This window comes from Suricata suricatta, chromosome 1, assembly GCF_006229205.1.
Source record: "Suricata suricatta isolate VVHF042 chromosome 1, meerkat_22Aug2017_6uvM2_HiC, whole genome shotgun sequence".
NCBI lineage: Eukaryota > Metazoa > Chordata > Mammalia > Carnivora > Herpestidae > Suricata > Suricata suricatta.
Genome location: NC_043700.1, coordinates 139,900,832 through 139,910,881, shown reverse-complemented (window position 1 = coordinate 139,910,881; position 10,050 = coordinate 139,900,832). Strand labels below are relative to the sequence as shown.

Here is a 10,050-nt window from a genome sequence, read left to right as displayed (position 1 = left end):
GGGGGGGGGGGGGGGTTGTGCACCTAAACTGCCTCTACTTACCATGTCTTCTGTGTATAAGTCCTCTAATAGCAGCTCCCAGAGCCCTGAACTACAATCCTGAAACATACCCAGGTTTCTTGGGATTACAGCCCAAGGGACAGCCGAAAACCTTGGTCACTCCGGTGGTTGCCCCGCCAGTCGACAGAAGAGAATTGGAACCACTGTGGGTCTGTGGTGCTTTAGCCCCAGAACTGCGTCTCCTCTTAAGTTCTGTTCCAAATTGGGAAAGTCAGTCAGCTAGGTCTCAGGAAGAAATATTTCAGCTGGGATGGATCCCCCTGTGACCATCTCATTTGTTCGCTCTCCCTTATTAATTTGCTAAAGTTCACATTTTAAGAATATTTGGAGGAGGGGACTAATATAAGATATACAATGGGTAGGTTTCTCTAATATCAGGAAAAAGAAACTTTTAAAATGTATAGTATTGGCCACTGGAATCTTACAGGCTGGGATACAAATGCTAACTATTTACTTAGTAGTAAAAAGAAAACAAAAAGCATACTCCAAATCTATTTTTAAATAGGAACCATAATGTAGGTCATGGATCAGATTCTAGTAATAAGTTTAACTATGAAAATTTCTTCTCCTTGGAGGTCAAGATTAATAATTATGTCAGTCCCAACAGCATAAAAGAACCATGGTAATGCTTTTTCTTTGCTTTCGAAATGATTCACATGGAAATATAGTAAGTTGCTGTTTGTTACTGTTTTTCATTGTCCATTGCAGGCTGCCGCCTCTGCCTGTGGATGAACAGGTAACCGAGTCTCGTGCTCTCAGAGGCCTTCTGTAAGTGATGTAGTCGGCTGTCGTTCCTAGCTGGACGCAGGCCGCACGGGACGTGGATGAGTACGCGTGGGTCCCGGTGCCCCATCCTCTTAACAGTGTCCTCAACAAACGTGCATTGGCCCGACGCTCACGGGAAGTAGCACGGCTCTGAGCAGTTTACTAAGGAAACGGCACGCCTCACTTCTTGAAACTCTCTTTAACCTAAGATTGGGACCTAAGAGATCTCCCTGTATCTCCTTTGCCCTTAGTTTTCTCTTCCATGAAAAAGGAAAAATGCTTCTTGCTCACTTGGAAATAAACAAATATAAATGGTTATAAGATACTTTGCATGTATAATAGGATATGGCAACCCATGAGAGAGGACACATGCTATGACTGAGTCACCCCTGTCATTTATCTGTTAGGATAGTTAAAAAAAAGGCTGATGGCTTTCTATTCCCGATGAAATGGGGCTTTTTAAAACTTTTTACTTCATGCTTGTATACTTGAATTTTCTTTTTATAATTAAAATCACATGTTACTTTATTATAAAAATGAAAAGAACTCCAAGGATAATGATAGGATTACCAGAATTGTATTAAGGCATGAGGACCATATGTAATTTGTTTCTCTAGTCTCCAGATAGTCTGTAGTATGGTTATATTAATTTTGTAACTTAAAAAAAATGAATATTCTGAAAGTGTTAATACTTTGGAGGCCAAGAGAAACTAACTTGCGCGATCTGTGCTTAGGACCAGCCGCAGCTCTCTGCAAAGCACCGGACGTGTCAGCTGTGCCGGCAAGATGGCAGCCTCACGAAGGTAACGATGGCGAGAACCGGACAGGTGCTTCACCAGCATGTCCCTTACACCACTGGCCCCTTTCAGTAATAGGCACTTTGCTGTGTAGAGTGCACGGTGGGGAGAAAAGCAAAAGGAGCAAGCACTCATTGTGTACCGACTTTTTTCAGTCACAGTAAGTCATGTCAGTAAATCCCCATTAACATAAATATAAATAAAACAAATTTATAACAAGTGTTTAGTGAATGCCTCCCATGTAGAATGGGCTGTCTCGTGTGCTGGAGAGAGAGAAGTGAACAGTGTAGACCAAGTCCCTGTTGTGCCGTCATTTTATAGATGAACCCTGGGCTCAGAGACGTGAAGTACATTTCTCAAAGTCACTCAGGTCATAAGTGGCAAGCTGCATCCTGATTTTGGCCCCGAAGCCTATACTCCTCCAGTACTCCATCCTGCTTACAAGAGATCAGACAGTTGGGGGGAGGGGAGATTCTTTGAATTATTTGGAGAACCGGCCTCTGAGGGAATGAGTTCCCTCCAGCAAAACCACTTGTTTTCCCTCTCGCATCCGCAAAGGTCTCTGCTTGGGCGCTTCCCCGGTTTGCTAGAGTAGACAGAGCGAAGGCAGTGTTCAGATCCAGCAAGTGTTCTGACAGCCGGGCCTTTGACCTGCTCAGAGTAGTACCCGCACCCCCTCCCCCCACATGTAATATGCTGCCCAGGTCACAGATGTTCAGGAAGTGGGCAAATGAGTATAAGAAACACAAGTTTGGAAGAGATGAGGAAAGGTGCCAAATTCTGGCTCTGCAGCCTCCATGCCACCATTTGTGATCATGCTAAGTTTTAACAAGTGAAACTATAATATGACCTAGTCTAAACAATCAGATAAAGACGAGCTTTCTTTATAGAGTTGGAATTGGAATTACAGAAATAATGGCTGTTTCTGGAAGAGAATCTAATTCTCGCTTTTCTAATCCTGCACAATAACTACAATATGTCAGAGGAAAATTCCTCTCAGGCTTTCAAATAAAAGTGACCCTCTACCTCTGCTGCACCTTCAGGAAGGTGAATTGTTTGGGAGAAAGTAGCATTCTTAATGGGGGGAACTACTCTTCACAGCCTTTACATGAGGACCCTTGGAGCTACGTGTGCACCACCCTATCACGGCCTTACCAGTGACACTGCCATAATGACCCATGTGCTGTCCCATTGCATGGTCACTAAAGATTCAACATGCTTAGTGAAGAGACGGATTTCCCTCTCAAGAGGATGCGGGCAGCTGTGCTCCCGCTGCACTGATTGGCCAGAAGATAGGTCTATAGTGTGTTACAGGGAAGCACATCAGTGTATTCGGAATCCTACTTCCATTTCATGCTCAGCAAGTTTTTTAATCCCAGACTGGCTACCCAGTCCATTGCTAGGTCACTCAAGTCTGTCTGCCTTCAGTACTTGGAAACTAATTTTAGAATTAGCCCACCTAAAAGTGAACATAATGGGGGAGAACATTCTAAAAATAAACAATTTGTATATTATCTGTTCTTTGAATTCTGTGGCACTGCTTCTCTTCATTTAGATCTAAGAAGTAAACAGTAGGCTTTCTTGTAGACAGAAACTGTGTTTGGTCAGATGCTCTCTGGCACATAGCAAATATTCAATCAAAACTAAAGTAGGCATTGAGCATTTACCATATTCGGCCTTTTCTATTCCATGCATCCATGTGCCCTGCCCTTCTGTTCCCCACCTAACCTCCTCTTCTCCTTGTAGAATGTGTGTGAGAACTGCAGAGGGACTTTCTGTAATGCCTGCTCAACAAACGAACTGCCTCTTCCCTCAAGCATCAAGCCTGAGCGAGTTTGCAATCCCTGCCACGAGCATCTGATGAAACAGTATTCCATCAGCCCCTCCTAAGACTGGGAGCCACGGCCTGGACCTGCGTCTCCGCCTGTGTTAGATGACAAGCTCCCCTAGAGCCCAGACCTTAGAATCTACTCCAGAGTTGATAGGAATGATTTAAATAAACCAGGTCCAGGGAGAAAAGGCAGTGAGCGGTTGGGGTCCTGGGAATTTTGCTCATTTTCCCTAATGACTGTATGAATAAAAGTTACCCAGTTGAGCCTCTCTCTTCTAAATCCAAACAACTCCACCTTGAAGGCTTAATACAGCAGCATGCCCCTGGAGGGGCTATTCATTTTTATGAACAGTGATGATAATACTGGGGTGAATAAAATAGGAGAGAGGGTGCAACAGATAAGAAAAGGAAAATGATTTTCATCTCCCTCTGTTAATGTGTGGATTCAAGGGGGAAAGATAAATGTTGCCTGCGATCAGAATGACAGATGTGACGGATTTTCCCTGGGTGCTGCTAGACATCAACGTGTCTCCTCTTCATCCCCACCAACTACCTCTTCAAGTATCTCAACCAAACTGTGAACCCGAACTCAGGGAAAAGAAATTAAAGAGTAATATAACTTTGAATGTACTTAAGACAATTATTATAATTTATTATAGTTTCCGGACCAGAAAGGTCCTGAGCTATAAGTGTTTTCAATATCAGAACAAGAGGAACGAACATGACAGTTTTTCCACTTAATGGTTTCAAAAGTAAATATCTGCCCTTTTCAGAATGCCCGACTAAAAAATAAGCCAACTCCCTTCCTTGTCCATCTCTTCTCTCCCAAGTTCTAATGAAAATTGTAAGGTATTTTAAAGATAGGGTTTGACTTTTGCAAATAGGCATTGAGAGCAAAGCTAAGTTGGGGGTAAAATAAAACATTTAATTTGTCCATTTCTGAGAATAACTACCTCAGAATAATTATTAAATTTTCTTGAATAAGAGATACCTTATTCTGAGCCAAGAATTTGAATTGGTGAACAGGTTTCTTGGAAAATGTGATACTCAAACATCTCTTTGTAACAAACCCTTTGGGGGGGGGGAAGAGGGACATGCATTTCAGAAGGGAAGGAAAAATAATGCTATTTTGATTATGTTACATGTTCCTAGATTGTTTGATTCCAATTAAGACCTAAGAAGATACAATTCTGTAACTGGTTTAGGATTCTGGGGGTGAAAACATCCTGGAACCATGATACTTGATCAGTTATGTCTCCTGAGAGGGGGTATAGCCTGGGAAAGAGTTGTCATTCGGGAAGTCTGGCTTGCTACGTGGTAAAGTTGAGCTGTAAGAGCACTAGGGAAGAATAAAATCTAATAATTCTAGCCGAAGTTGTTGACTGTTTTTTTCCCTTTAAATATTCTGTGTGTGTGTGATTCTTCATTCTTATTTTTGGCCACCTGCATGTTTTTAGCACTGTTCTAGGTACTGCAGATACTGTGGGGAATTACCCTAAACTAGCAAAAACTATTTTACTAGTTTTGAATTAAAGTGAAAAGAGGCAGCTCTGTACATGGAATATGAAGAATAATTAGCCACTGAGATTTTATTGTGACTTACACATAAGCTGTTGAGCCTTTTTTAAAAAATGTTTTATTTTTTGGAGAGAGAACGCACAAGCCAGGTAAGGGCAGAGAGAGCTGGGGGTGGGGGTGGGGGGTGCAGGGAAGGAGAAGGACAGAGGATCTGAAGCTGGCTCTGGGGCTCAAACTCATGATCCGTGAGATTGCGACCTGAGCTGAAGTTTGCAGCACAACCAACACAGCCTACTCAGCCTTTTTTTTTTTTTTTTTTTTAACAAAGCTCCAAAAATCTGTTATGAGTGTAGCTGTCAACGAAAGCAACAGAACTAAGCCATGAATTCCTTGACTTAATATTGGATCTGTCTTCCTTAAAAACTGTTCTTCCCACTGTTCACAGTAGCACCAACAAGAATACCATTCTTAGGAATGACAACCAGAGGCAAAAGACTTGGACCCTGAAGACTAAAGAACACTGCCTAAAGAAATTGAAGATCCCAACAAATGGAAGGACACCCTATGCTGATGAACTGGAAGACTTCTAGCACTAAGATGTCAACACTACCCCAGACCATCTACAGATTCCAAGTATTCCTACCAAACACATCCATATCTTTTGTAGAAATAGAAGCATGTATCTTAAATTCTAATGGAATCTCAGGGGACACCCAAATAGCCCAAACAATCTTGAAAAAGAACCAACTTGCTGGTCTTACTTCTGATGTCAAAACTTACTACAAAGCTACAGTGTGATCAAAACAATATGGTACTGGCACAGAGACCTGGACCGGTGAAGTACAAGAGAGGGCTTAGAAATAAACGCTCCCATATCTAGACTAACGGTTTTGGGGATGGATGCCAAGACTAAAAGGGGCTTAAAGGACCGTCTTTTCAATAAATTTATTGATAAAATTGGATGTGCACATGCAAAAAAAAAAAATGAGGCTTCTACTACAATGTATACAAATTAATTTAAAATTGTTCAAAGATCTAAACAAATGAGCTAGAACTAGAACTCCTAGAAAAAAAATAATTTATGATAACTGTTCGGCAAAAATTTAGATAAGACCTCAAAAGCACAGGTAACCACAAAAAATAAGTTTGGACTTCATCAAAATTAACTTGTGGAGGAATTAGAACCCTGTGCAGTGGTGGTAGCTGTGTAGCCACTGTGGCAGAGTGTGATGGTTCCTGAAGAATTAAACAAAATTACCATGTAATAGAGCAGTTCCTCTTCTAGGTTTACTGTAGTCAAAAGTGAAAGAAAGCAGGGACTCAAACACATTTATACACCTAGGTTTAAGTATTATTTACAATGGCCAAACTGTAAAGCAACCTGTGTCCACTGACCAATGAAAGGATACTACGCAGCAGATACATACAATGGAGTATTATTCAGCCTTAAAAAGGAAGGAAATTCTGACACACACTACTACATGGATGAGCCTTGAGGACACTGCAAGTGAAACAAGCCAGTCATAGAAGGACGTTTGACTCCACTTGCATGAGGTCCTGAGAGCAGTTGAATGGAGACAGTAGAATGGCGGTTGCCAGAGGCTGAGAGAAGAGGGAAGTGGATACAGAATTTTCACTGGGGAAGATGAATATGGGCTGGTACACAGAATCCCTCTGCTGAGAGGGCCTGGAAGCCAATGCTTGGTAACGATGGGCATAACTCAGTGTTCAGTCTTTATTAGAAACTAGAGCTTGGTTTCTGTGGGGCCTGAGTGGCTCCGCCGGTTAAGCGCCTGCCTTTGGCTGAGGTCATGATCTCACAGTTGAGGAATTCAAGCCCCACATCAGTCTCTTGCTGTCAGCAGAAAGCCCACTTCAGATTCTCTGTCTCCCCCCGCACCCTGCTCGTGCTCTTTCAAAAATAAACTAAAAAACAAAACAAAACACAACTAAAGCTTGATTTCTGATACCATTCTCCAATAAAAGGAACTGGGGCTCTTTGGAGACATGGTGATTCTAGGTCTGGGACATCTTGTTAATACAGAATGTAGTGGCATAAAAACCAAAAACAGCGTGAGCAACAAAATAATGTGGTATAGGATTATAAGCCAAAGTGTAAAGTTTAATGAATCCACATTGATATAAAAGATTAAATAAGTGAGGGAGAAGTGGCACCTCTACACAGAATTACAAATGATTTATGTAGTTATTCCTTCAAGAAGATGGAGCTTAACTTCTTCTTGAATGTGGGCCGTGCTTAGTAACTTGCTTCAAAAAGTATGATATAGAAAGGAAAAAAGGAAACTTCTAGTCACCCAGGAAACTCTTTTGACAAGGCGACCGAAACGGATGTCACTGATACATCACACTGATAACACGAATCTTTCTAGTGAAAATGGCACCTTTGTGTTCTTCTCAAATCCTATAACTCAAGTCTACCCAGGAGAAAGGCCTCAGGAAACTCCAACTGAGGGACAATCTACAAAGTACCTGACCAATATTCCTTAAAATTGTCAAGGTCGCCTAAAATAAAAACATCTGAGGTGAAAGAGCCATGCTGACTAAATGTAATGTGACCTGAGACAAAAAGGATATGAGGAAAAAGCTGAAAAAATCTAAGTGAAGTGGAATGTAGTTAATGGCGATGTGCTAATGCTAGTTATGACAAATCTACTGTAGCAGTGTAAGAAGTCAACAGCAAAACTGGGTGATGTGCATACAGAATTCTATTTTTGCCATTTTTTGTATATTGAAAACTATCCTGAAATTGTTTACTTAAATAAAAAAGGGTGTTTTCATGCACCTAACTATAGGTCTACCCTTATAGAACTTAACTTAGCTGCTAGATGCTGTTTAAGTTATTTCCAAATAGAGTAAGAATTGGGGCACCTGGGTGGCTCTGTCGGTTGAGCATCCAGCTTCGGCTCAGGTCATGATCTCATGGTTCGTGGGTTTGAGCCCCGCATCGGGCTCTGTGCTGACAGCTAGCTCAGAGCCTGGAGCCTGCTTCCGATTCTGTGTCTCCCTGTCTCTCTGTCTCAAAAATAAATAAATAAAAAGCAAACAAACAAAAAGTATGAATTTTCCTCAGAATGAGGATTTTAAGTCAGATTTATACCTCAGTGTAAGTCAATAAAAATGTATGGTGAAACGCTGAGGGGGAGTGTAACCATTCTGTGAAAGTTCACGATGCAATGGTGGTTTTGAAGTAGTTCTCAGGACTATTATAACCTCATTTCGGCTTTGCTCAACAGAAAATATAGGCCTTTTTTAAAGAACAGTATTTCGGACGTGACCATGTTTTGATTATAAAACATCTTGCAAATACTTCAGCCTAATATATCCATTGAAAGTTCTCTCAGGTCAAATCTCAAGGATCCTAAGACATTGGTGGGCTTGAGGATCTGTCAATTATTGAGATCTTTTATTTTATTCTCAACATTCCTGAGGACAAATAATTTTGTTAACTATTTTTGTATGAGAGAATCTTGTAAGCATGTCAGTCTATCAAATCAGAAATTAAGTATCTGACAAGTACCATTTCTACACCTAGAATGAAAGGCAAACTTGGAGGCACCTGAAAGCAACCAACTCTTGGTTTGGGCTCAGGTCCTGATCTGGCAGTTTGTGAGTTTGAGCCCCACATGGGGCTCTACTTGGGATTCTCTCTCTGTCCCTCCCCCACTCATGCTGTCTCTTTCTCCAGAAAAAAAAAAAAACACCCAACTTTAGAATAAAAGGCAAACTTTATTCAAAGATAACATATTATCTTGAAATGTAAAGTTAGTTAAAAATAGAGCCAGTGACCTGTTGTAAGCATTGCTGAGAATGTCAGATTCCTATGAGTTAATAATTGATCTTGGGATAGACCCAGCACTCAGGCCTCCACCAGGCAGGTTGGGTAGAAAAGCTGTACAGTCCCCAGGTAGCAACATTGCCTTAACCATTTGGTGGGGCTGCTTTCTGACACCATAGCACCCATTCATGTTCAATTAGAAGGTCTATCAAAAAATAATTTATTCTTGGAGCGCCTGGGCGGCCCAATCAGTGAAGCATCCCACTCTGATTTCTGCTCAGGTCATGACCTCACGGTCATGAGCTCAAGACCCCGCCCCCATCGGGCTCTGCACTAACAGCACAGAGCCTGCTTGGGATTCTCTCCCTCTCTCTGCTCCTCCTCTGCTGGCACATGGAGTCTCTCTCAAAATAAATAAACTTAAAAAAATATTTTCTTATAAATTAAAGCAGGTTAAAAATTAGCCCACTATTATAACTTGTATCCATCCCCCCATTTGCCTTCTTAAGAGGACAAGAAATGGATGGAATTATAGGCAGCCTTTCAGAAATTGTGAATAACTCAATTTCTCTTTAACTCTTCGTCTTATTCCCAAATGTCGCTGTCACATGGCAAAAAGAAAGGTTGAGAGCCTCTTTAGTTCCGTTAGAATCAGGTATGTTTTGGAATCACAGGTCTTTGAATATACTTGTGAAATTTCACCTGTGGACTTCAAATTCAGTCTGGATCATTTGAAAACTTCTTAACTATATCTTGGTGATCCTTGTGAGTTTCAGTGGGTCCATCCATATTCTGGTCCACCTTGGCTTCATGCCTTGTCACCAAGTACTTTCAAAATCATTTCACTAGGATGTCCTAATTCTGACACAAAACCTAGAAGCCATACAAGGGGAGATTTAGGAAATTGCACCACATACAGATAAGTTTTAAGTAAGCTTCCCGCCCAGCATGGAACCCAATGAGGGGCTTGAACTCATGACCCAAAGATCAAGACCTGAGCTGAGATCAAGAGTTGGATGCTTAACCGACTGAGCCACCCAAGTGCCCCATAAAAATAATTTCTGCCATAATAAGCAATCAAAATGACAAAGTGCTGGAGGGAAAAGTAGAGTTAGCTCGTTGCAAGAAGTAAGGGCTCCTAATTAGAATAAAACCCAAACACAATATAGAAACATCACAGAAAGGCAATCAGTAAAATTCAATTTGTGGAAACTCTCTATAAAGAGATCATATTTCTTCAAATAAGGGCAAAAGTAATGAACAGAAACACGGATTAAAAGAAA

At 41.2% G+C, this 10,050-nt stretch overlaps 1 protein-coding gene across 4 annotated transcripts in view; it reads left to right on the top strand.

The window, feature by feature from the left end:
• Positions 1-4,821, top strand: part of RUFY3 (RUN and FYVE domain containing 3) — an 82,865-nt gene extending 78,044 nt beyond the window's left edge. For 3 of the 4 annotated variants that reach the window (XM_029945198.1, XM_029945169.1, XM_029945166.1), the window contains 3 exons: positions 769-796; positions 1,560-1,628; positions 3,369-4,821. In XM_029945198.1, coding sequence (XP_029801058.1) covers positions 769-796; positions 1,560-1,628; positions 3,369-3,512 — 241 coding nt within the window. In that variant the 3' untranslated portion in view covers positions 3,513-4,821. Of the gene's footprint in view, positions 1-768; positions 797-1,559; positions 1,783-3,368 lie in introns of all 4 variants that reach the window. The other variant, XR_003911005.1, reaches the window with a different exon arrangement.
• The last annotated feature ends 5,229 nt before the right edge of the window (positions 4,822-10,050 follow it).